The 27,076-nt window shown below is 44.5% G+C and overlaps 1 protein-coding gene and 1 long non-coding RNA gene across 2 annotated transcripts; one reads left to right on the top strand and one right to left on the bottom strand.

The window, feature by feature from the left end:
• Window positions 1–8,647: 8,647 nt before the first annotated feature.
• Window positions 8,648–14,981, top strand: FAM89A (family with sequence similarity 89 member A). Its single transcript, XM_075089535.1, has 2 exons — window positions 8,648–8,987; window positions 12,939–14,981. The coding sequence occupies exons 1-2, from the start codon at window positions 8,736–8,738 to the stop codon at window positions 13,095–13,097; spliced, it is 411 nt and encodes a 136-aa protein (XP_074945636.1). The 5' UTR covers window positions 8,648–8,735; the 3' UTR covers window positions 13,098–14,981.
• Window positions 14,866–26,021, bottom strand: LOC142055513 (uncharacterized). The gene is made up of 3 exons (XR_012659962.1): window positions 24,172–26,021; window positions 20,340–20,433; window positions 14,866–16,193 (listed from the first exon to the last, which is right to left on the bottom strand). It is a non-coding gene; the product is annotated as an uncharacterized LOC142055513 (long non-coding RNA).
• Between the last annotated feature and the right edge of the window lie 1,055 nt (window positions 26,022–27,076).

The raw sequence follows: 27,076 nt of genomic DNA, 5'->3' as shown, positions 1-27,076 counted from the left end.
TTGAAACATAAAAGAGCTGGTTCTTGTCATTTTTTGCTGACAGTTGAAAATCTATGAGAGTTGTGAGGTATCTTAAAGTTACTTCAGGTCGCTGATATTCCAAAAAGTTCTGAAAACTCATAATTGATTAAAAAGCAACTGCACTCTGAAAAGTGGCCATGTAAAAATGGTAAGTTGAACTCAAAGCATGCATACCTTGCTCTCCAAATCTTATTTCTCACACTGTAAGGGTCTGTGGCCTTGTATAAATGACATTTGGTTTACCCTGCCACAGTTTCTAATAAAGAGGCTGAGGGAGTAAGGAGGGTGAGAAGGGAAAAGTTCCTTTTGCCCGTCAGACCTGTAAACTCCAGAGCTGCAAAAGATCTCCCCCACTTTTGTCTCATTAGCACTCTTTAGGGATGCAAAATCAAGTTATTGGTGGGCCTTAAAATTGACTTTTAGGACGTATTTTTTACTATTGCCAACACTTATACATCAGTACAAAGTTGCTAGTTGCTGATGCACTAGACATTCAGAGGTAAAGGAACAGGCGTCTGTGAGGCAGTAAGCTTGTACAACATCACATTATCGAAAGCTCATTTTCACAGCAAGCGTTGGACTTGTCAGCAATGGCATTTCTGACGGCTCCTGTGCAGGCAGTCTCTGCAGGCTTCCATCTTCCTTGGCCAATTCAGCAGAGAGACAAAGAATCCTGTAGTTTGCTGTTGCCCAGGCAGAATGACTCTTATTTTTCCAGACTTGCCAAAAATACTTCAGAAATCCCTGTTCTTTCCTTCTAACTCGTCTGTATGCCTGTTTGTTCCTGTCAGCCGCTGATTACGGCTGCAGCGATCGGCTTGATCTGATCTCATTTCCAGCACGTATGTTTGGTTTTCGCGGCTTCCCCTCCCTGCGGATATTTCTTGTCACGTTTCCCCCTGCAGGGGTTTTAGTCTTGTGTTTTGTTTTACTTTAGTTTTTTGTTTCCTTTTGCAACCTTAAGAGATACTGCAGGTTGCCTTTTGGTTTAGGCTCCGTCTGTGCCACGCTCCAGGCGGCACCAAACCGTAAAACGGCAAAGAAATGGCTGGATTATCCTAAGCTTCGATCCTGCCACACGTGTGAGTTGTCTCCAACACTACGACAGGTGCCTAAGGGGTGTGCAGGAATCGTTGCACTCCAGCGCAATTCCCACCTGGCAGCGGCGCCCGTTGGCATTACAGCTCTTCCCCAACAGCTCTGCCAAGGGACAACAACTCTGAAAAGCTGGTGGGACTTCGGGGAGGGAAGATGAACCAAGCCGTTGGATGCCCCAGTGCTCTGGATGTGTTTCTCTCGATCTATGTGTCTGGGACCATGATGTCTGGCTGCAAGAAATTGAGCAGAGCGATTGTGTTGTGAAGCACACGAGCTTAGCACATGACGAGAGGGAGCGTCCTCCCTCTTGCCAGGCACAGCTACAGTTCTTGGGTAGGAGTCAGAGGAGCAACCACGCAGTTTGCAGGGCCTGAGAGGGGCATTTCTAATAGAAAAGTAGGGAGGAGAAGAGGGGTGGATTGTTTTGGCGCTATTTGAAATGCGAACCGCTGTGACAGTATTTCTCTGACAGATTCACATCAGGTAAAAAGTCTGGTATTGTAAGGACTTACATCAAGAAGTTATTTTCAAGCATTATGTTTGCTGCATTAATATATTTTATTTTTAAATACTGACAGTATTTTAAAGTTATTCCTTTGCCTATACCATTATAAAAGTTGATTGCCCGCACTAAGTAAGGCTCAGTCTTGCTGCTGCATCCTGGTGCACATACTGAAATGGTGCATTTCAGGCGCCTCATGCTGAAATGCTGCAGGAAGCAACGATCATAGTTCAGCAAGTAGAACATCTGCCTCTGAGTCAGTAATTCCCGAGTGCCCCTGCGTTGAATTTAGGGGTCACTGGGCTGCTGAATGTGCTGTTCCTGTATGAAATATGAAATAAAAATTCTAATCACTTGTTGGCCATTAAATAACTGGTGACAGCTTCCATCACAGACTCACAATAGCTTTGCTCCTCTAACTCTGCCAGGTAATTACATTCTCTCTACCTAAATGAACTTCCAATTACAGAGAGTACTTTTCTCCTCTGAACTGCTTAGAAATAATGTTATGCACTGTTAAACTATTGCCCTTGTCCCACCTCAGAGGAGGCTCAATTTCAGCAGAAGACAAAGAGATCCAGGTCCATACAAGGATGCTCCACCCAAGCTTTGGCCCAGCCTTGACTCAGCTTCTGGATTCTGTGCTCAGCCTCAACCATCCTGTGCAAGCCCAGCTGCGGGAAGGAAGAGGCCCTACTGAAATCTGCTCGTCTTGCTCCCCTTCTGAGAGCCTGCGTAGGAGCGCAGGCTGTGTGCAGCGCCCGGCAGTAACGCCAGGGCAGTACGGGAGAACGGCATTTGGCCCAGCCGAAGTGTAGGGCAGGAATTGTGGGGTTTGTGGCCTCAGTTTTGCATTTGATGATTCAGCAATTTGGTTCAGACACAAATCTGTCTATTTGCATTGTGGGAGAGGGAGGTCATTTTTCAAGACTATATAAAATATATATAAAATTATGCCCCCTTCCTCAGCAAACATTACAGCCATTCACAGCTGAAGAGAAGTGTTTATCTCCTGAGCAGTGTAATCTATGTCTGTCTTATGGAGATATGTTATCTATCAGATTTTTGTATTCAGCCTGGAGAAAGAATCTCATATACACATCTACTATGGGAGAATGCAGAACAAAGCAAGAAATATGATCTCTTTGTTAACATTAGTTGAACATAATACTATATGGTAACTTCCACATTTGCTTACAATCAACCATTTTGCAAAGAAATAAATAATTCTGTTTAAAAAATGATTGACTACTGCTCCTCACTCAAAAATGCTTCAAGGCAGCCATCAAACGCTGGACACTCTGCAATACTCTGCACCCTGCAAGCACAAATCCTTCTCACTACTTCTGCACACCCGCAGCCATCCCTGTTCAGCAGCGCTTTCGTTCTGCCGGGCAGTTTTGCCTGCAGATTTAGGACTCCCGTCATTTTTACCTCAGACGACCTCAGCCCAGCTTAGACAGCATCCTCCAGATCTGACCCCGATGCAGATGTCACTAAAGGAAAGGGTCTGCTCAGTGTCACTAGGATAATAAGACAAATACTCTTAAAGCCTGTAGCTCCGATCCCCCGGCTATCTGCTTTCAGTAATCAGATTCTGGAAAGCTGTTACTCTAAGTCAAGTCGGTACTGTTAAGAGGAAGACGCGCGGCGTTGTGAGGCTAACAAACTGAACTAACGGCAGAGCAGCAGTAATAAATGCCCCCTCGAGCCGCCTTTTTGAAAAGGCAAATGCTTATCAGAACTATACTGAGCTTAGAGGAAAGGGGGGAAAATATCAAAAGTCGCTTTGAAGTCCTTTTGTATTTTTGACACAGTAAAAGGAGATGAAGGGAAGATGTTCAGAGCCATTAAGAATTGTGGGAATCAAGCTAGTTTATTACATAATTATCTCACAAAACTGCTGGGTTCTTTCACGCCTATGAATTTTCAAATAATACTAAAATAAATTATTAAGTCCTACAACCGACCATTGATTCCCATTTCATTTTGGTGGATTTGCTGTTACCAGCTGATGTGAAATACTAAAATGGCTTGCTTTGTTAATTACAGCAGAAATCCTGAAGACAAGGACCACAGCGCAGGAATATGAATTTGCTGTGGTCTAAACGACAACTCTTTTTTCTGCTAGGGTTCACATAGGGGGGAAGAATCTAGGAGACTCAAGAGGTAGGAAAAAAAGATGATACCACTGCATCTAATTTAATAAAGTGTGAGGACAGAGTGAGGAGATTTTAAAACCAACATTGCAGAGTACTGAGTGATGCACTGTGGAGAAGATTTATAGTTTGATCTAAGGTTAAACAGAGATGTGAACAAGCCAGATTTTGGCACCAACAGGAAAATAAATGGTTAGTTACCTCAACTGGGAGACCCACCAACTTCACTACCAGATCAAGTCCTCATTCCTCCTCAGTATGATCCTCTCTATAATCCTGAACCAGAATTTCTGATATGAAAGTATGGGCTTTGATTCTTTTTTCCCCTTCACAACACAAACGAGCATCACTTGGTAACTGTTTGCAATGTACAAAAACACTAAGAGGAATTAGACCCCTCATCATTGCAGAAATGTAACTGCCTGTTTGCCACATGCACATGCTCTTTGGATTTCCATACTGCTTTATGCTGGACGTAAATTAGTTCAAGAACCCATACCATCCTCATTGTGAAAAGGAGGGGAAATAGAGCCCTGCTTTGAGAAGCTGCCACTTGCAAACAGAGAAAAAAAATAACCCTACATGCACGTTATTGCCGGCTGGAAGATGCCGTCAGTGGTGCAACTGTTACTTACACACACTTAGAGATCTCTACAGACCAGCCCCTCCATGTAACCTCTGATTCCTGCTTCCTTCTGAATCTATTGCCCTTGCTCTGCCCAGTCCTAACCACCTTTCTGTCATACCTACCCCTCATGCCCTGGCCATATTATTTCTCCTTGTCATCAAAATTTTGCTTTTTTTTTTTGGTTCTCCATGAAAAAGGAAGAACAAGAAGACTGACTTCACTGCAGAGGGCTAAGGGCAGCATTAGATATCGCAGAGAACGTGAGGAAGGCAGCCGCGAGAGCACACGTGTGGCAACCGAAGCAAGAGGGACAAAAGCAAAAGGCAGGGATAGGAACTACAGCATCAGAGACCACAGCTAAGGGACACTGCTTTGGAACAGGGCCCATGTAAGGACAAGGACAGGAACTGGTGAGAAACCAGCAACAAGAGGAACAGGCTGGGAGAGCAAAAGGCATGCGCAAGGGTTTATAACTACATGAATACATTTCATCAAGAACTTTAAACTGAAGCCCAGATCCCCAAATCTCCATACCTCTGTGTTTCTAGCAGTCAATTCTGAGCCCCGTAGACAAAGGCTGAGATGTCCTCCTTAGGTACCTGTATCTTGGGTATCTGCAGTATCTATACAAAAAGGTAACAGCCCACTATTTCTTGTGTTTACTCAGGTAGCTTAAATAGGAGGCTCTCTGCTCTAGATCTAAGGATAGCGCTTTGCTGGGGACCTAGCTGGAAGCCACTGTGATATTCTGTGTGTTAGAATATACTTGGCTTTTCATCTTTTAGGCATAGATATGGAAATACACCTGGAAAAAAAAGTGTCAAAATTAGGGCTCAACCATTTTTATTTAAAACCACCTCTCTGATGAAAAATGATGCCTAAGAATTGAATGAAGTTTAGCTGAAAATCTAATTTCTCTCTGGATATGCCATGATGTGGCGTCACATATCAGGCGCCAATTACACCAGCATCTTCTAAATCCTCCTTAGCCAAAGGACCGAACTTCACGTCACTCCCAGAGCACCACAGAACAGCATGATCCCTGTTCCTCCACATCAGTGATGAAAACCATAGGCCTCGTGAGAAACAGAGTATGTTCAGGCCCTCTTGACTACAGGAGCAAATGGAAGAGTAAAGCGTGTGTCACTAATCATTAATTTGTCTTGAATATGCCCGGTTTGTGATATCTGGATCCTGACCTGTCCTTGACAAGCAATCCCGACTGCAAGTTAACCCAATGGGAGACATCTTGCAAACACAACAGGGTCTTAAAAAGGCCGATGGCTCGGGCAGATGGGCTCTGATGTACCTTGTTTGGCGAGTTTTAAGATACCCCTACTGCACAGCGGACAGAATGTGACGCTAGCCACATCACTGCAAAATCTGCTGTCTTACTTTAAATCTCTAATAAAGGTGGCTTTAAGCAAAGGTGTTGCTCTGCGCAGGGCAGCTTGAAGCAGACGTCCTTCTGTCAGTTCTGTTGGGCAGAAAATCAACCCTAGGAATCACACACCAGGCACTTAAAATTAGTAGATGTTTTTTTCCATGACCTACCTTTAGCTCCCCGTGTCCTGGTTCCAGTGTGGATAACAATGCCACCTTCTAGCACAGCGTTGTCATAAAGAAGAATTTGTTAACGTTTATACATAAGTCAGTTATTAGAGGGGAAAACATGACAGAAAAGGCTGTAGGAAACAGTCGTAATGTATCAATTCAAGATACACTATAACGCACATAGATCACCGCATTGGAAAGAGGAATGTTAGTAAATGACGTACAAGTGATACACAGGCATTATGCATCCTCCTAATGAATGAAGGAAGGAAAACACATCACATATGAACATGTAAATTAAAAATATACCATAACACATTTGCCTAAGGAAATGGTATGGGACACCTCTCTTCTGGCACTTCCTAATTGTTTATGACATAAACTACATGTATTTTTAATGTGGGGTTTTTTTTTAGGTAACATCCTTAGCAAAGGCCTGTTTAGATGAGTAACACATTTCTGTAGTTCAATTCTAGAAATCAACAAAAACTGAGAGGTTTATACAGCTACCGAAAGCTTACTCCATAACCAAAAGACATAACTGCAAAAGGCTCCAGCTTCCATTATCACCACGTTATAACTAGGTCAGACTAAATAAAGCAGGCGATTTAGATTTTAAAGGACCGTTAAGAATTTAATATGAATGAAGGCTAGATAAGGTTATCAACTGAGAGGAGGGTCACGAGAACCCAGGAAGTAAATTTTTTTACTTTTTGGATGACAAAGTTGAGCAGTAAGCCAGAATAATGGTTTTTGCAACAGTAAAGGTATGGCAACAAGGTGCCTAAAGGACCCGAGTGTGGAGAAAATGCATCTAATGAGATCAGGCAAGCTGAAAAAAATAATTAAGATAAGCTGGTCTAGATAAAATAAGAATATTCATAAGCTTTTCCAAATAGCTGTCATCTGGAAAAAAAAACGGGGGGCTGGTTTGGAAGAACAAATAAATCTATTTGTTAGTAAGCACAAAGATAATACAGTGCCTACATCCTTATCAAACTGAATCAATATTTTTGCTCTCAGGCACTCTTGACGCTTTTAATATAGGGATGGTTTTACATGCCTTTAGTTCCATAAAAGCTATCAGCACTGTTTTATTTTTTGCAATTGACCTGGACAGAAGTAGCACCATGACAAATGGGGGGAAAAAATCTTCTTGATTCCAATGTACGAAGCATTAAAAAGCACATCAGGTCGTCTGAAAAAATCAATGCCTAAAGTAGTGTGTAAACATGAATAAAGATTGGCAAAGCTTCCTTCACTGTAAGAAGTTTTAAAACTATCGTCACAGAGTCTGATAACATTTAAACCATGAAAAAGCCATGCGAGCCTGGGAACAAAACTGAAAATCACACAGAGGCTTAACTCAATGTCACTGTATCTGGTTATTTCTTGAAAAGGAACCCCACAAACAAAGCAGGGTTGTGACAATAGAGCTGCACCTTTAAACAAGCTGGCTTTGCAATGGCAGCCCATTCCCAGAACTCCAATTTTATACCTGCTTCGGTTTGGACTTTGAATGATCCAAAATGGCTGTAATTTATTCAGGAGACGCCAGAGATACAAACAAACTATCAAGGGAAAAGGGGGTGGAAAAAAAAGGCGCAGAAAGACACTTAGAGTTGGACATACCGGGAGTTTCAGGGACCCCGTGGCACATCACCCCTGCCCAAACCCACCCTGTCCTGCAGTGTGGCACCCTTTCCATCACCCTTGCACGAAAGCAGGTGGGTACTTCTGTAAGCCAGAGCAATAAACCGCTCCGAGAATAAACCTGGAATAAAAACAGAGAGCCATCTCTCAGTTACTAGTGATAGGATGAGAGGAAACGGCCTCCAGCTGTGTCAGGGGAGGTTTAGATTGGATATTAGGGAAAATTTCTTCACTGCAGGAGTGGTCAGGCACTGGCACAGGCTGCCCAGAGAGGTGGGGTGGGTCACCATCCTTGGGGGTGTTCAAAGAACATGTAGACGTGGCACTTTAAGGCATGGTTTGGGACCCATGGTGGTGTTGGAGTTGATGGTTGGACCTGACGGTATTAGAGGCTTTTTCCAACCTTAATGATTCCGTGATTGAGAGATTTGATTCACAGAGCAGATACACTGAAGCACGTTTAGTTGCAACGCTTGGAGAGAAAGGCTTTTGATACAAAGCACTGCTGCGAGGATGTGAAGGGAAACACCTCGATGGGGAAAGCACCTTCCCGTTACCAGGTGACTGAAACGCCACCCTCGCCACGGAAGAACCGGGCACCCGCCGCCTGTAGCATTTAATCCGCTTCCATGCCTGCTTTCTGCATTTCACACACACACGCACATCCTCCCCACAACCTCACCGCGGCACCCCAGGACCGAGCCCTGAGGCTCAGCCCCGGCCCCGCAGCCGCCTCCCGCCTCTCCCCGCCCCCGGGCAGGCGGCAGCCGCGTCGCGGGGGTGTCTCGGCGGAGCCCAGGCCCGCCGGCCCCGGCCGGAGCCCCCAGGCCGAGGCGGGAGGCAGGCCGGCAGGCAGCCGGGCCTTGCCCGAGCGAGGGGACGCGGGCCACCGCGGCGCGCCTCGCCTGGGACAAAGCCGCCGTGTGGGCGGTGCGGCGCCGGGCCCAGCCCCTCAGCGCGTCCCGCTCCCCCGGGCACCTGCGGCCCGGCCTCCCCGCCGCCCAGGGCCCCCTCCCCGCCCGCCTCCCTCCGCCCCGGCCCGTAGGCGGGGCGGGCTCCGGGCGGCGCCTCCCGCAGCGGGGCCGAGGCGGCTCTTTCCCTCGGTCGCCGCCGCCGCAGCATGAGCGGGCCGGGGCTGCTGGGTCCCGGTGGCGGCGCGGGGCTGCCGCCGCTGCCCAAGAGCCTGAGCGGGCTGCTGAACTCCTCCTCCTCCGGCGGCGGCGGCCAGGGCGGGCGCTGGCGGGACCTGGAGCGGCTCTACGCGCAGAAGTCCCGCATCCAGGACGAGCTGAGCGGCGGCGGCCGGGGCTCGCCGCGCCCGCCCAAGCCTCCCAACCTGGACGCGGCGCTGGCCCTGCTCCGCAAGGAGATGGTGAGCGGGGCGGGTCGGGCCTCGGCGGGGGCGGCGGACGTGGCGAGCGGCGGCGGGGGGCGCTGCCGCCGCCCTGACGGCCTCCCCGGGGCCGGAAGGGCGCCCCGCTCCCGCTCCGGGCGGCGGCGGAGCGGGCGGGTGCGGGTGGGCCCAGGCCCGGCCCCGCGTAAGCCGGCCCGGCTGCTGCGGGGGGCAGGTGCCCCCTGGAAGGCACCGGTGACGGCAGCGAGGGAGGGAGGGGACCCCTGCCCTCGGCAGCCTGCCTCTGTAATGGGGGACACACGCCCTCCCCCGCCTGCCGACCGAGAGCCCTTTAACGAGCGCCGCGGCATCCATTTGAACCCGACACCCATCTTAAGAGGCTGTCGTTAAAAGAGAAAACCAGAAGTATCGGCGCTGGTTCGTTCAGTTCAAGTGAAGTGCAATTAAGCATAGTTTCCTTCAGGACTTTGTTTTGATTCCGCAGCGAGCGCGGCGTTGTTGGTGAAATTCCTCCGGGCGACCCGGCGCACCTTTTGATTCAACGCTAATTCGGGTGTCGGTGCTTTGCCGGTGCCAGCTGCAGCTGTCATGCCTAATAATAACCTCGGCGTTGTGCACTTGGTGGTCTGAAACATATAAAATATGATATTGCTGAAAATCTGCCTGTTTTAAGGCCGGTTTTTTTCTGATGGTAGAAAGGGGTTTGAGGACAAAAAACTGTTGAAAGACCTTTCTGTGGGTTTCGAAGGACAATGTAGTGTGCTGAGATCTTAGTCTGCCACCAGTGTTTCAACAAGTAGTTCAAATACGGTTTGGGATATTCTTAAAACTGAGTATTAGAGCTGCCCCTTTGCATTAAAGCCCAGGCAGGGCAAGTGGCTAATGACCGCCGGGGCTTCTTTCAACAGTGCTCTAAGGGGAAACAAGGATATGATGTTAGTTGTCTTAATCCTTTCCAAAACAGCAAAGATAACTGAAGATAAAAAAGTCTAATCTGTTTTTCCCAATGGAAAAATCAACTGAGATGCTTGTTGAAGTCATTTGCCAACTAGACTTCCCCTTTGATACTCTGTTATCCTTGATGATAATTTGATAAAACACTCCTGAAAAAAATAAACAACTTTACCTCTGAAAACATCAAAGACTTCCAAGCAAGTGTCCTCGGTTCCAGGTGTGCTTTTTGGGGCCTGTACAAATTAGAGAGGCTCTCACGTACGAATAGGCTTCCTTTCATCAAGTAGGTGATTGCACTTTAATATTTATATTGAACACTCTCTTCAAGCAGGCAAAGATCGCATTGCTACTGAGTAATGAGCTTGCCTTAAATTTTCAATAGTGAACGAGGAAGAAATGCATAGCAGCATCTTTTCATGCATGATCATGCCAGGTACTATGTATATAAGTTTTTAAAGACAAGGAAGTGGTAGATTTAGATCAGAGGGGGAGGGATGAAAGGAGAGGTTGCTTCAGACTGTGATCTTGAGGGAACTGTGCCTTACAGGTTGCCTTGTAGGCGCTACAATAAAACTCTGGAGTCAAATGCAGATTGGCTGAGATTAAAAACTTTATGCTTGTGCTAGCAGGCTTGGACATTTTTTCAAGCTTTGGCTACCTTGGGGATCATACTTGAAAGCTGTGAAGAGCTAGAGGCTGCATTTTTCTCAATAGACTTATTGTTCTTGTTTGATTGTTTGAGACTAGTGGCAGCTACAGAAACGTAAGATACTAAAATACTTGGTGTTAAGGCACGCTAAGTGAATTCTGGTGAGCAATTTCTGTCTTGGAGATTTGCTTGGCATCAAACTGATCTTCACAGAAAGGACTGAAGAGCTTTAGAGTGCTGAAGAGGGAGAGCTGCTGGTGAAAGTGCTCCCACTTTCCTCAGGAGACAAAGAACCAGTTGTCTGTCTCCAGGTTGAGTTTTCTGGCTCAACTCACTCCTAATCGCTCTTTGAACAGTTCTTCACCGCAGTCTTTTTCCTTCAAACATTTAGCTCTGATGCAAGTCTGCCTGCTGGGTGTCATGTTTGCATGTCATAGCGTTAAGGCGAGCTTCACAGCATCCTTTCTTACCCTAAGGCGAGCAGTTTGTTTAGGTGGGGTGAACCAAACTTCATCGACTGCCACCTCCAAAGGCTGATGTTCAGACTTTTATTCTTGGGCAGGTAAACAGTCATTAGCTTAACAAGTCTGAAGAAATTACTTCAGAAGGGCTAGACAGAGGGGTCTGGCTATCGTATAAATAGCACCCTTTTATGTTTCCTCCCGCAGTCTTGGTTTGTTGGTTTTTGCTTTACAAATTTTTGCAGGAGATTTGCGCAAGTGCTGGTTTCCTCTTAGAGAACAGAGAGCAAGGAAGAGCAGCATATGCTTCCTGCGGAGTGCATGCTTAAACAACAAGGGGAGAGAAAGTTGTCATGTTCATTACAGAGGAAAATGGAGATGGGTAAGGAAAGCAGCATAGATCCGAGGTGATGGAAAGGCTTGTCTGTAACCTCCTGGCAGCCCGCGCAGCGTTCCGCGTCTTGTTCCATGTCTTGTCCTAACGTCCTCCCGTTCGGTCTGTATGGGACATCATGTCTCGGCTTTGTGACCTCGCCAAGTAATTTGTGTTGGTCCTGAAAGATGCCGTATCCTATTTTTCTGAGTGGGAATGGCATAATGGTGTGTGATACTTTTTTCTTTTTATTCCTTCCTCCTCCTCCCACCTTGAGAAAAAGGATGTGGTAGGATAGTTCAGCAATGCCAAAGGAAGATCTTCATACCAGCCTCTTGTGGTTTTCTTGTGTGCCGAGTGTATCCGTCCTTAGAACTTAAATATGTAAGGAGAGATTTTCAAGGTAAGAGCTCTCATTCTGGGTGAAATGTAGCGTGGCATTCAGGCGGCAGTAAAGGCTCGTATCATTTTTCTTTTTCCCTCTGAACATGAGTTGTAGTGAAAACTTTTGTTTGATGAAGCTGAGGCTCACCAGCAGCAGCCCGTCAGCTTAACGCTTGTTTGAAAATTTAGGCAGAAATGGCCGATTCTTGAAAATTCTAAATGGGGTAGTGGTTTTAATTTACTGCAAGACAAAAGCTAGATTTAATTTCATCTGACTTGGATAGGTGACAATATCAAATGAACTCTCCATTTTGTTGCCAGAGAGGGAAACCCCTTTGAGTTAAACTGCTAGCTCTATTTTGCTTTGTGGTGCAATGTACTGGTTTTGTGCCTGGCATAAATACGCAGGCTACAAGGTAACTTTTTAAAAATGTTGCTCCAAATCTTTAATTAGCTCTGGAGCTAATATTTTGGAAGTTTGGGGACGAAAATATTGGGCACTTAATTATAAATCAAGCCTGTGCTTGAATAGCACATGAAAATATTCTGAAGATTGACAGGCTATGATGTATGTCTTTATCTCACTTCTGCTTTAGTTTTGCTGCCTTCAAGTAGCATGTTGTATCGTGCTAGACATACCTAGCCGTGTCAGACGCCTATGTATGTCGGTCGGTACAGAAAAGAAAACAATAGTAGAAGATACTTAGCTGGAAAGTGGAAAACTAGCCAGAGCTCCATTTGCAACTTTTAATTCCGATACTATGTCAGAAAGATGTGCGAGAGGCACACGGGGTTACTGGAGCAGCGTGTCTCTTGCATTATGAGGAATATAGAGTTTATGTTTGTATCTGTAATGCCTTGGATAGGAGTGACCCGCTTATTGGAAGTTAAGCAGGGCGTTGTAATATGACAAACAACAACACTTGGCTCATGTCCTGCTGTATCGCATCGTGTTCCTTGGTTCTTTTTTCCAGTTTATCCCGTGGGGAGTCTGTCACCTTAGAAAAGGAATTATACTTCCATATTTCATAACTGTTTAGGGAGAAGGAAGCTCAATCCTCCTTAGCAGCACAAGACACATAGCATTATACTGCCAGTAAAATCACAATTGTAATACTGCTTGTTTGTTTGTATTCTTCCCCCCTCAGGTTGGCCTTCGGCAGCTAGATATGTCATTACTGTGTCAGCTGTACTCCCTGTACGAATCAATTCAAGAATACAAAGGTGCCTGCCAAGCTGACTCTAACGCAGACTGCACATATGCTCTGGAAAATGGGTTTTTTGATGAAGAGGAGGAATACTTCTAGAAGCAGGAAGATTCACCTCCAGGTTGACCAAGGTTCTTTTGTCCTCCTCTCCCTGTAACACACCTCATCAAGAACGACTGGAATCTGTACGGATCTCCCTTCCTGAGGAGGAACACCCAGCTACCCCGAGTTGTGTTAAATTCACTTATTTTAACAGGCTGTCAGTACAAGTTACTTATGCAAATACCACTTGAGGAAAAGTGCTGTACTCTCACTGTTGAAGAGTCCTCAGACATGCTTGACAAGAGTTTTCAATTTAATTTGCAAGGTGGGTGTTTTCAACTTACAAACGTTGGTAGCTTATAACTGGAATTTTAATTGTAGAAGACAGCAGTGACTTCCTGAGTTGTAATAACTTTGTAAGTGGGGAGGGAAGCCTCTGCTGTGGTGTAAATAGATAGAGGTGATTTTTGTTTTTTTGGTCAATGGTATTAATAAATGCATTTTGAACAGGCATCTGGATGCACGCACACCCTCAGCTCTACTAAGCTAGTTCTGCTCTTATCAGCTGCATCCGGTTTTGTACTGGGTGGATTGTTTACACAGTTTAAATTTTTTTTTCTCTGTAAGCTACATCTGACTTTTCCTTATTTCTGGCTTACAAGCTGTACATGTGATAGTGAATGTTATCAGCAGGTTTTTTTTTCTGTTGATCTAATTCACTTTCTTGGTACTGCCACTTGGCATTAACTTTTATACTACGGTCTGGATTTCTCACGTCAGTGTAGCTCTTTGACCTGCTAAACTCTGTTCTGAAATGGTTTGCTTAGCTTTTACTGCACTGCATAGTAAAAGCACAGATTCAAACATAGTCTGTCTGCCACTGTGTGGCTTGGAATACCGTGAACTCTTGTGCAAGTGTTCTTGATCATATGAAGAATAAGGAAACCTCTCATATGACAAAATGGGACAAATTGCAATATTTTATACTGAGTGAACTTTGTTTCTGTAAGGTAGACTACAGCTCTTTTTAAAAATGCAAAAGAAGTATTTTGAGCACATACTTTGCATATGTTAAAACTTTTTATACTAACTTGTTCTTTGAAGTGTAACTTATTTTTGTTCTCAGAACTTACTAAAGCACTCGGTTAAGTTTTTATTGTTTCATAGTGCGTACCCATAATGCTTCATCAGCTTGGGAAATGAGAGTTGCCAACTATCCGAGTCTTCACCCTTCTCTGTTTTAAGTAAAATCAGCTCTCAATGCAATTTTCATTTCTTGACTTTAATGCTAAAGATTGCTGCAAAGCACAGTGCCTGAATCTTGACACAAGCTAATAATTAAGGGCTTAAATCTCAAAGGGTTTTTGCATGGTTCATGTCTGGCATGTATAGAGTTTACGGAAAGAATTGGAGATCACATTCTGGGGTAGCTCCTCTCTTACTAGTTTTTAGCAAAGGCTAGAATGTTGCAGTGACAAAAGCCAAGAGACTTCCAGGGTGGAGTTTTTGTGCATTCCCTCTAAAACCTGCTTATTTTAGTGGAATTTAAAGGCCACGAGAGTAAAGACTGTGCTGTAATTGTGTATGTGTGTAAGTTCTTAATCTAGTCTGTGGCAATGGTTGGGTTTTTTGTTTTTTTTTTTTAATGTTAATTCTGGTCTAATTACTTCACTCATCCAAACCTAAAATGAACAATAAGGCAAACACAGATAATCCAAACGGCTACAACTATATTTAAAAAGTTGTGTATGTGTGTATATATGTATGAGTGTATATACATGCATATGTGCATACAACTTAATGCTTTGACTTAAGAATGTATCAGCTTTGAATATAATTTGCTGTGCTTTTGGTATTTAGATGAGGCTTTTTCTAGTCTGTTAAAATACTGCTATTTTCTTGCTCTTTCCCCCAAAATAAAAAGCATGATGTTTAGCGTAACCTTTAAATGTTGTGTGTATTTTAATTTACCATTTTAGTGAACCCAAACCCTTCCCCCTTCCCAACCTCCCCCTAAAAAACCAAGGACTAGTCATCACCCCTGGATTGAAGCAAGCAATTTAAATTACAGTGGAAAAGGCTCTACCTGCCTATATTTGGAATGGGAATTTCCTGCTTCTCTGTCTTCACTGGATTTTACTCATTTTGAATTCAGCGGAGAAACTCCTGTCTCTACTAGAATTAAAGACTGTTTTACAAATCCTTACACGGTGCCATTCATTAATAGTCCCACTGGTGAGAATGGACTTGAGCAAAATTCACGGTGCTTTCTCTTACACAAATGAAACTTAAAAAGCCACATTATTTATGTTCTAATCTTAACGCAGTACGCTTGTGAGTTGGGCAATGTGGAATGTTTGGCTGGTATTTGCTGTACCAAGAGGTGCAGAAAAGTCTCCAGGCATGAGTCCACAACATCATCTGCCCTGGAAAACGCATGAATTATTAGGACTTGTGAAGTTTTCAGCACCTTGTCCCTTTTAATAAAACCTTCTTGCATGGGAGAGGAGTTATAGTCTATATTCCTAAGGCAAATTCAAACGCTGTGAAGGCTGGCTAGCTAGACAAAGGTTTTAAAAACAGTCACTTTGTTATTAAGTCAATACGCAGTTGTTCCAGGGGCAGATTTCTGTGCCCGGTGTTTCCCTTGTGAGCTCTATCTCTTCGCCGCATTATAACAGCATGAAGTAGGGCAATGGCTTTGCAAGAGAGGTGCTTGGTGAGAAAGTATAGCTTAAATACCGAGTAATTGTTACATGCAGCTTCAAGTCAGAGTTTGGCTGCGTGCATGACAGGACAAGCTGTGTTACTACAAAAGCTTGCTACCCTTGGTAGCAACCACCAACAATCCCTTTACCATTTTTAGTCCGTAGCCCCAATCTGAATTACACATAACCTTTTAAGGATACATTTTAAGGGTATAACGAAAGAAACTCTTGAAAACTTCCCTACCCACTGAATACCGTGCAACTCGCTCAGTCCTGAACAGCGCAGCCAGCTTAGCCGGTACCGAGCAGGCGCAGGAAAAGACACGTTTTTCAAGGAAATAAGGACAGTCGATGCTTCTGTTGCTCAGAGGTGGAAAAGTTGAGTGCAGCGGTTCAGAAGGCAATCTACAATGGGTAGCTCTTCTCTGGTCTTTCTCCAAAGGGCCTACAAATGTGGTAAAGCGGTTAGAAATAAGGAATTATTAGGTCTGTGCTAGCTATATTTGAAGATTTACTTTTTTTTTTAACTACAGACCTCCCTCATTTTATTGCCGTGACAGCTGCAGAGTCATCCAGTCACAATTACATTAGTCTAGTCCCTTGGAAATGATCTTAGTCTACAAGAAAGAGTCTGGAAGAAGCGCTCCATTCTGGGGAAAGCAGGTGTCATACAAAACACAGTGGCTGGTGCCCTGGCAGCTAAAACGTGAGCTTTTACATTCACCTTTGGCTCCTGGTGAATTCTTTGTCAGCCCTATTGATTTTAGTGGGGATGGACTTTGATAGTAGGGATCTTCCTCCTGAAATCAGAACTGCTGCTTGGTCTCTTATTGCCACGACTACGGGAGAGCTGCATGGTAGCTATACTGAGATACACGTGGTGTTCAAATACATGCTACAAATGTTTTCAAAGGTACTACTTTGTAATGTGGTGAAACGCAGTAGGAGCTTATCTGATTAATTTGTAAAAAAAGACCAGTGTTGCTTCAAAGAGAGCTTTCCCATAAAGGTGGGGCAAAATTACACTCTCTTCATGGGTAGCTTGGACTTGGATGCTTGCTAAAATTGAGTTCTTAATACAAAATTTAGTGTAGTCACATGGAATTGGAAGACTAGGAGAAGGATTATGCAAAAATTATATTTGTAATTAATTTAATTCTACTCATAGGTAGCCAAATAATTTTGCTTGACCTTCAAAATAAGTTGATTTTTTAAAAATTATGTTTATATTTTCTTGTAAATAATACAGTTTGCAAAATTTTAAATGCAATGAAGAGAGTAGCAAATCCCCCAGAATCTTTATTAAGAAGTTGATCCACTTAGTACCTATTTACAAACGTAGGGTTTTGCCTCATACGTAGTCTAGCTCCTAAGGAAAGAAAGCTTATGCAATGACTGTGTCCATGCATTTTCTGTCAGTCTGTTTGCTATAAACCACATCTGATAGAAATTGGAAAGTTGCTCTGTTTTCACAAACCTCATTAAAAAAAAAAAAAGCAGCTGGAGGAGGAGAGAGACTCACTGCTGCTGCTTCCATGGACAGGTTCACAGGTAAAACTCACTTTTTGATTTCTGTTTGGCCACCCCGCATCCAGAAAGCCAAAGCCGGGTGGTCACCCTGCTGCTGGCAGCTCTGCGGCAGCCCAGGCGTGTTCCGTATCTTCCACGGTGCTGGGTGCCATGTGGGAAGGAGGGGAAAGCCTTTGGCACATCTTTTAGGGAGCGAGGATGAAAACTGGATACGGCAAAGGGCCCAGGGAAGGCCCCAGGTGTTGCCTTTGGGACTAAATGGGACGTTGGAAGGGGTGAGTGTCGCGGCGAGAGATGCCACAATCTTTGGAGGATGGAATTTGGAAGGAGATACTGCGGTCACACAGAATCCCAGACTGGTGGGGGTTGGGAGGCACCTCTGGAGCTCACCCCGTCCCACCCCTGTTGTGAGCAGGCACCCCCAGGGCGGGGGCACAGGGCCACGTCCAGGCCCTGTGAATGTCTCCAGGGAAGGGACCCCACAGCCCCTCTGGGCAGCCTGTGCCCCTGCTCTGGCACCCGCACAGGGAAGGGGTTTGTCCTCATGTTCAGGGGGAACTTCCCGTGTTCCAGCTTGTGCCCGTGGCCCCTTGGCCTGGCGTTGGGCACCACTGAAAAGAGCCCGGCCCCATCGTCCTGACACCCGCCCTTCAGGTATTTACAGGCATTGATGAGCTCCCCCTCAGCCTTCTCTTCTCCAGGCTGAACAGACCCAGGTCTCTCGGCCTTTCCTCACCAGGGAGATGCTCCAGCCCCTGATCCCCTTGGCAGCTCTGCCCTGGCCTTGCTCCAGCAGCTCCCTGCCCTTCTTGACCTGGGGGGCCCAGAACTGGCCGCAGCCCTGCAGGTGTGGCCTCACTGGGGCAGAGCAGAGGGGGAGGAGAACCTCCCTCGCCCTGCTGGCCACGCTCCTTTCCATGCCCCCCAGGGCACCGCTGGCCCCCTTGGCCCCAAGGGCCCGGTGCTGGCTCAGGGTCACCTCGCTGCCCCCCAGCACCCCCAGGGCCTTCTCAGCAGAGCCGCTCTCCAGCAGGTCCCCCCCAGCCTGTGCTGGTGCGGGGGGTTGTTCCTCCCCAGGGGCAGGACCTGGCACTTGGTCGTGTTGGATTCCCTGAGGTTCCCCTGGGCCCAGCTCTCCAGCCTGGCCAGCTCTCGCTGGATGCCAGCACAGCCTTCTGGCGTATCAGCCGCTCCTCCCAGCTTGGTATCGTCAGCGTCCTGGGACACAGGTTATTTAAGATCCCACATTTCATTAATTCTGCTGTTCAGAGCTTGGGGGGATTTTTCATGTCCTTTTCCAACCTGTTTTAGAGTCTGGATATACGCTACTTGTCATGTATTTTTAATGTTACAGTCATTTGTTGCAAGTACACAGTTTTGCTTAACTGGAAAGAATGCCTTTTATTTGCCTTGCTGCCTAGCTAAAGCCATTCATTTTGCTTGAGGAATTAGGTTGCTCTGAGGGCAAGGGGAACTAATTCCCCCACTCCATTCAGCTGACTGCTGGGAATGTGAAATGGGAGGATTAATCAGGTACATGCCAAAAGGAACCCTTTTGACAGGTCTTGTCCAACATGCAGCTTTGTGTCCTTCAGCCACTTCAAAAGAATTTACTCCTGTTCTCGTGATGCCTGCCTGTACCTGTAGAGGTTATATTACTGCAGTCGTTTGAGGTTCATATTACTTTTTATATACTACATGCATTTTCTCAGAAAACAGCTCCTCAGATGTACGTTTTCCCATTCATTGTTATCTTTGGTTTATTTGAAGCTACTAAATTTAACTTGAGACAATGCTGTATGACCTAAGGAAATAACTAATTTGTTTTCTTAGCAAACTAGTTACAAGCTCTGTCTTATTTTCAAACTCATCTTATATTGATTTCAACTTTTTCTGGGAATTTCAAAGCTCCCTATCCTAAGCGCTAAACCTTCCTAACTGGCTGTTCCATGGTCCTGGCGGCCCTAACGACGCAATTAGCTTTGCAAACATCCGAGGTCTGCTGCAAGGACTAGTTTCTGCCATGGCTTAAAGAACCCGGGGGTGGTGGTGTCTGTGCCCAGTGGCCTGCGCATGGTGACAAACTCTCCCCAGCTGAGGTTGTCTGGAAGAGCAGAGGTGGCCCCACAGAGCCCAGATGTGCGCCGGGACAGATGTGATGGATTAAACCGCAGGTGAGGCTCCATGTGTGCTGGCCTGGCGCCTGCAGCTGGCAGGGCCGTCACGCCTTGTAAGGAGTTCTCCCTTGAGCTGACCAGCAGTGAGTTTGGCCATTTGTTTTTAAACAACAGAGGAACTTTGGAGGGGATGAATATTCACTGCAGAAGTCTGTTTCCCTTAGTTTTTTGGCTCCCTTTCATCCTTTCTATTCAGGAAAATTCATTAGATGAATGTGGAAACAACCAGCCCTGATTAATGAAGCCCACATCTGATTTCAGAGGAATGTGCTTTTAGCAGTAGAATTTGCATTTTTCAGATAAGGTTGGTATGCAATTTAAAGAGACAAACCCATTTGCTATTGAAATCCACAGGCTTGTGACTATTTCAGCTCTCTACTGAACTTTTGCTGGGGCTTTAAATGCATTCGTGCTAAGACATTGTTAAGATAACGTCTTTAAGAGAATGTCATCTTTGAGAACTCCTCAAGTTAAAATGAGAGCAGAAATCCTATGCAAATCATAGATTATTAGAGTTTATAAAAAACGTGACCGAAGCAGACTGTTTAGAATTGTGAGTGCATAAAGAGGTCAACCCTGCGTGAAGCCACTGCCTTAAATTCATGTTAGCAGAAGCAGTTCAGTCCTCGCAGTGCTAATTACTCTCTTCCAGAAATCACAAGCATTTCTCGCCTAGGTCAGAAACATCCCTGTCCCTGTGATTATCTGGCTAGACACATGAGTAAGAGTTTTAAAGCTCGCTTTGGCTCAGGATACCAGGCACTGTCACAAACAATAAAGCTGCCTGTCTGAGCCCCACCAGCTCTTGCTTAAACTCTTCTGACTTGTCAAACAGCAGAGCCTTTTAAATCATTTACAACAAGACAACATAATAAGGTCGTTACCTGAGTTATAAAAGCACCTGGACAACAGGGACGGTACGTCTCGTTATTTTTCCTCTCCACTCAACCCTTTACAGTGTCTTCAGTTTTACTGAACCTGGAATTTAACAAAATCCCGTAGTGTTAATTATTTGTATGAAAGCCCTCATGGCCTGCAATTTCATTAAGATATTGGAAAGTTCAAGCAGGGCATGCAGAGGCAAATTAACAAGGAGTGATGGAAAGTTTTGAACAGGTAAAGTACGAGCTTAAACAGGAATACATTTCTAACTTGTTCCATTACTATTAAAAAACGCGATAGGCTGTTCATATAATGGAATAACATTCTTGTTTATATGCTACATTACACAAAAGGTAAAATACTGAAATATTAAAATAGTTGTTTGGTATAGGGGAAGGCCATTTTATCAGAATCAGCTGAAAGAAAAATAATCAAATCAGGATGAAAATCAATTTCTCGCAGCACTACCATATCAAAGTCCTGTTACTATTTGGATTTTACCCTGTCTGAACACAGCACGTCTACGTTTTAAGAGTCTCTGTTCCCTTTTTTTTTCTTCTAATATTGTACAAATCATACGGAATTCTGGCTTCTATCTTTGAATTACCCTTGCTCTTTTGGACCGATACTTAAGTCACGTTGCTGAAATTGCAGCAGCATTTCCTTAAATACATTGCATCATACGATATAACCTGTAGAGAGCAATGGAATATACAGCACCTACTCCCTATATAATTGATACCTCTCTGTGTGTGCATTTTTAATAGCGGAAAGACATTTATGAACAAAGCTCTAGTATATTTTGGGGACCATCATTGTGCTTGCATAAAGGATTAAAATTTAATGATAAATGAGAGAGGTAGAAATTTGCAGTAATCTCTGTGGGGAAGAAGGAATTCTGTTTTATACATTTCTTTATCCTGTCTCACGTCCTTTTCGGTAAGATTTGTTTGAGGTTTGAGCTTTCATATGTAAATAGATTTGTCTTGTCTCCAGTGCTTTATGTGGTTGCACAATAGGACTTTTTTCCCCTGCACCACTTATCACTAGCCAGTCATTCAAAAAGTCCTTTCTGTTTCTGGTGCAAATGTAGGACTGTTCTAGGCTTTCAATGTCACTTCTCATAGAGAATAAAACTCTTTTCTATGCCTTCAAATGCAGGTGCGTAGGGACAGAATATGTCAATCAGTATTAGAGAAGCCAAGCATATCTCACTATTACTGCAGATGTTAATCTGAAAGAAAGTCTGCTTAAAAGTGTGTCGACTATGGAAATTTACACTACAATTTCTTTTACCAATTAGAAGGGAGGTTGTACAGATGCATTTATCCTCCAGGAACAGAGATCTCAATTCACTGAGCCCATTCTCTCATTCCCTTCTGAATTAAATGCTTTAGTTTGTAGGCAGTGATCAGATTTTTGTTTCTTAACTGTGTGTAACCCAATGTGAAAGTCCTTACAGGAAGCCTGTAGCAGATTTGAAGAGGTACAGGCTGCCTTATTTATTTAAAAGTCCTAAATGCTTTGCAGTCCTACAGCCAAGGAATCTGACTGATGGATTTTCATGTTGCTGGCTTAGCAAAGCTGTTGCAGGGGGGTAGCAGAGAATTTGAAGCATGCAACCTGGAAAATAAAAATAGAGGACACAAATTTACTAAAAGATAAAGCCACCATCTTCACAATGGGTTCCTCAAGGAAGACCTTATATTGACACAAAAACATATTGCTTGAATAAATGGCCATAGCTGAAAAGCTGAAAAACTGGGCATCAAAGCGCCACTGCACACAGTAAGAGCTGACAGGCCCCCTAATTTAGGAAAGGCAGCTTAGCTTTGGTCTCTCAGAGCCATGATCTCCGGCTGCCAGCGAGCACATCTGTCAAGAGTGCCCGTCCAGCCGTGTGGCTGGAGGAAGGACCAGATGCCCTCCCAGTTCACTTCTAACCCCGTCTGATGCGGTGAAAACAAAGCTGTTCCCATCGGCGGTGGCAGCGGCAGCTGCCGGCTCAGGACAAAGCGCTGAGCCTTCGGGAGCAGCTGCTGCTGCCAGTTTAGAGGAGCCAGCACTTTTTGGTATAATGGCATGAAATTACAGACGGCATCTTCCACCCTGGCATTATCGCGAGGAAGGATCCACACGGGAGGGCTTCCTGTTTTGCCATCCTCTATCAGGATGTTTTGTAGAGGATTAAAAACACCTCTCTGAACTTTCTATCAAAGCACTCCTGCAGCTGAACTAGATTAGCATCACCATGCTGGCATTTTTTAAAATAAAAGCAGATGAGTAACAACAAGGGAGACTCGATCCGTTCATGTTTCTGATGCTGTTTTATCAGGGACATGGCCTGGTGTTTTTTACATCTGGTACAATCGGTCCTGTTGTACAATAGTCAATCTATTGTGAGGATAAGGTGGCCTTTTCTTTCAGTCAGCGTAGGACCCTTATGTGGTCAGAAGCTGCACAATTTCATAAATACGTAAGGCAGAAAATGCACAGGCTGTAAGAATAGGATTGACCTTCCCTCTCTCCTCATCTACACACCCACACACCCCCACCATTTAGATAAATTGCACAATTCAATTGAAAAGTGTTTTGGGAAAAATCCACTTAAAATTAAAGAAGTGTAAAATAAAGTTTGAAAAGATGCCAGTTTTAATACTAAGTCTTCTCATATGGTTATATAAAAGAAATGTATAGCTACCATTGTGTTCATCCACAGCAAATTTAATTTGCTTTTCCAAAGGAAAGGTTTTGAATAATCTGTCCAACCTTGCTGAAAAAAATGCTTCACTGCTGAGCACTGCCTTATCTTCATTGTGCTCTCTCCCAGGATGGAGCAAGTAAGAGATGCATCGTGTTTTCCTTGCTGTGCAACCCACCTGCCATTTCCACACTACCAGGTAAGAAGAATGTTCTCCCAGGGGAAGAGATTGCTGTTGTTGAAAACATTGATAAGGAGTATGCTCAAAGTGAGACATTCACTTTTGCTCCCTATCCTGCAAAGTCCAAGCCATCTTCCCAAGTGCTGGTATGTGGCACTTCATTATGCGGTGGATGCTCTCAATGGAGAATGTTTTCCTCCTAGTTATTATTAGACTTTTGTTGGCTTTTGACTTCTGGTGATCAAAAGAATGCTGCAGTCCCGCTGAGAGAAAGGGATGCTCTCTCTGCTGTAGTCAAGACGTGATACATCAGTAGCTTTGAAGGTCAGAACCAAAGCTTTATACTGCAAGTGAACTGAGAGACCAAAGAAGGGATCAAAGTTTAGGACTGATGCCTGTATGACAGCATCAGATGGGCTCCAGCATGTAAGGCAGGGAATCACCATGAAGGTAACACCCATGGGTGCTTACAGAGTGAATGAGCAGTTCTGAGAAGAGAATGCGAGGTGAGTGGAAGCGCTTCTGTGTTGTTGAGGTTGTTTTCTTGTTTAAATTTGTGCAATGTTACTGGATTCGTTTACTGAAACCAATGGTTTATAATATTTTTTTAAAAATTCATTTTTATGCAAGCCCTACCTGTGCTCTCTACCTCAAAGCCTCCAACTGTCAAAAAAGATACCTTAATATTTCCTTTCAGATAGCTGAATGTAAGATCAGTTAATGTGCCAGGTCCCTCCCCACCATGTTTCTTAACAAACTTCAGATTTATCTTGGCACACAGCAGCTGCAATAACTTAAAATTCACAATAAAAGATTAACGATTTGCTGCGTATACCCCTAAAAGTCTTCAGATATGTATGTTATAGAACTGGATGCCAGCAAGGGTCAGAATTAAAGCTTCCCGTAACATAACAAAGATGACTTCTTTAAACATGTCACCTTCAATACTCACATTCTCTGGCTCCTGGCACGTCTATTTCAATATCTGACATTCATGGTGTTGACTGATGCCCAACAACCTGCAGCTGGGAGGACTTAATGCTTTTCATCTTTTTAAGCGGACATGAACAAATTAATCCTCCCCCAAATCCTGTGATGGTGGAGGTACAATCGTTGTATGGAGCCACATATACGATGTGCTCAAGGTCGCAGCAGTAGGCGGTCTTGTAGCCAGGATTAGGATTCAGGTCCCCACTCCTCTGCTCAGAGAGCTACGGCAGGGACTTCTGTGCAGCTTATGGACAAGAGTTCTTTTGCCTAAAAATGTATTCAGAATTACAGTAAGAGATTAAGAGAAATTATGGGGGTCACCTGGATTGATTTATTTCTGTAGCAGTCAGCACATGTACAAACCGTGAGTTTATACTCCTATGCCACTCTGTAAAGGAACATAAACCACATTTTTACCCAGGAAAAAAAAAACCCAGACCAAATAATATCCATTATTCTAATGAACAGCAAATAAAATATCATTGGCAGTATTTCCTAGCCGCTTTGCAGACCTCCCATTTATTTATACAGGGCTCAAAAGAACTTCACAAATTTAGGACAGCAGATCATGTTTACGAAAAAGATTTTACAAAGCTCCTCATGTTCAGATCTTCTTTCTTGCCACCTCAGTAATACAGTAAGCGTTATTGGAAAGAGTAAGAAGGTCAGAACAGCATTATAAGAGGCAGGAGAGAAAGCAGGAATCTATATACTTTCCCGCAAATTCTAACTGCGGCAACCTGGGTTTCAGATTAATTCAGCAACAAAATTTCTACTGATTTTTAGCAGTGGAAGAACAAATTCACTATGTCTTTTGCCACATGGATTTTCTCTGAGCTCTGTGAGGCTGCTTAGAATAATCCCAGCTTGCAGGACTGTTTATGTCTTAGAGTGGTGCCGTGCTAAGATAATTTGCATTTTGTAGCTTTCATGGTGCACATATTGAATTGGTCTTGATATCAAGCCACCAAAACAAGTATTTTGCGACCTGTTTCCCATGACTAACTTCACTCTAACATTTCTCCAGACTGAAAGTAAATGGTAATTTTGAAAGCTTGAATCTGTGTTTTGACACAAAAAAATTAATCAAAGAATATGTACTTCTAGCCCTTTTACGTTCCTTCCAGTTTTGGAAACAATAGTACTTTACTTTTCAACTCCAGATGGCACTGTGGTGCTTAACGCTACCCATGGGGGTAGAGAGATGGATTGCAACAGCATTCAAGCTCCTGAAAAACAACGGCTTTCTTGTTTTATGAGAAATCAGCTGCTAATAGTTTTCCAGTGCAGATGTCCTATTTTACTTTCAGTTTGGTGAAGACTGGGCTAACAAATGGCAGTTTCAATGCTTGAGATATGACTTGTCGTGGAAGAATGGACTCACTTATCTGTATCTGCACGAGGTCACGAGGGTAGTGGCCCTTGCCTCCAGCAGCAAAACCTAATGCAACGCATACTATTGCGGAATGAAGGTCTGCTGTTGCACAGCTCCTCCTATTCACAGAGATGAATTCCATCTCTGTAAAATTGGCAATTCTCATAAAAGTGTATTTTCCAGGATGGAGTGCAAACCACTGAAGTAATGATGTTATTGGTAGCTTTTCTAGGGAAGCCCATAGACTTCACTGTTTGGAAGACATCCTTTGCCATTTCCTGTTATCACTTAAGACTATTACAAAAATGGAGCAGATCATCTTGGGTGCCACCACGCGGCACGTACAGTACAACCGGCTGATCAGCCCAGTCAGCATGGGTTTATGAAAGGCAGGCCCTGCTTAACTAACCTGATCTCCTCCTATGACGCAGTGACCCGCTTAGTAGATGAGGAAAAGGTTGGGGATGTTGTATACCTAGACTTCAGTACAGCCTTTGACACCATTTCCCACAATATTCTCCTGGAGAAACTGGCTGCTCGTGGCTTGGACAGGCGTACTCTTTGTTGAGTAAAAAACTGGCTGGATGGCCAGACCCAAACAGTTCGGTGAACGGAGCTAAAGCCGGTTGGCAGCCGGTCACACGCGGGGCTCCCCAGGGCTCACTGTTGGGGCCGGTTCTCTTTAATATCTTTATCAGTGATCTGGACATAGGGATCAAATGCACCTATTTTGCAGAAGACACCAAGTTGGGCGGGAGTGTTGATCCACTTGAGGGTAGGAAGGCTCTGCAGAGGGACCTGGACAGGCTGGATCGATGGGCCGAGGCCAATTGTGTGAGGTTTAACAAGGCCAAGAGCCGGGTCCCGCACTTGGGCCGTAACAGCCCCACGCAACACTACAGGCCTAGGGACAAATGGCTAGAATACTGCCCAGCAGAAAAGGACCTGGGGGTGTTAGTCGATAGCTGGCTAAATGTGAGCCAGCAGCATGCCCAGGTGGCCAAGACGGCCACACATACAATTCTGTGTGTGTAAAAACGTCTACAATAAATAATATTCTTCCTTCATGTTAATCCTTTGAAAATGTAGGAGTAGGACATTCATATACTTGCTTAATCATAAACTCACACTCATCTTCACTGCATTAATCTTTGAGATTCTATCCTCTTAGGTTTTATAGTCTTCTCAACTCTTAATTTAAAAGTCTGACACCTACATTCTTTTAACCCTTCCTAGCTTCTACTCTAATTCTCCAATTTTGTATAACTTCTAAGTATTTGTTACCTGACCTATGGACCCAAAGGTCCCAGCTCCCACTGCACAATCACTAAACTGTTGCTCAACCCAAGTCTAAATAACATCTCTGGTTCTCCTGTGCATGTCATCTGAAGGAATTCTGCAATTTGTTCCACAGGCCCATGACTTTCCCATAGGCCACAATAGCCTCTTTGATTCCAAGCAAAACTCAAAGTTTACATGGGTTCATTTCCAG

Source organism: Phalacrocorax aristotelis, chromosome 3, assembly GCF_949628215.1.
Source record: "Phalacrocorax aristotelis chromosome 3, bGulAri2.1, whole genome shotgun sequence".
In the NCBI taxonomy this organism is placed as follows: domain Eukaryota; kingdom Metazoa; phylum Chordata; class Aves; order Suliformes; family Phalacrocoracidae; genus Phalacrocorax; species Phalacrocorax aristotelis.
The sequence above is the reverse complement of the archived record's forward strand: the minus strand, read 5'-3'. Positions and strand labels throughout refer to the sequence as shown.

Coding starts and splice junctions, on each gene's coding strand:
- FAM89A (XM_075089535.1), top strand. CDS start 8,736: ATGAGCGGGCCGGGGCTGCTGGGTCCCGGTGGCGGCGCGGGGCTGCCG. Junction 8,988..12,938: donor CCCTGCTCCGCAAGGAGATG/GTGAGCGGGGCG, acceptor TTCCCCCCTCAG/GTTGGCCTTCGGCAGCTAGA.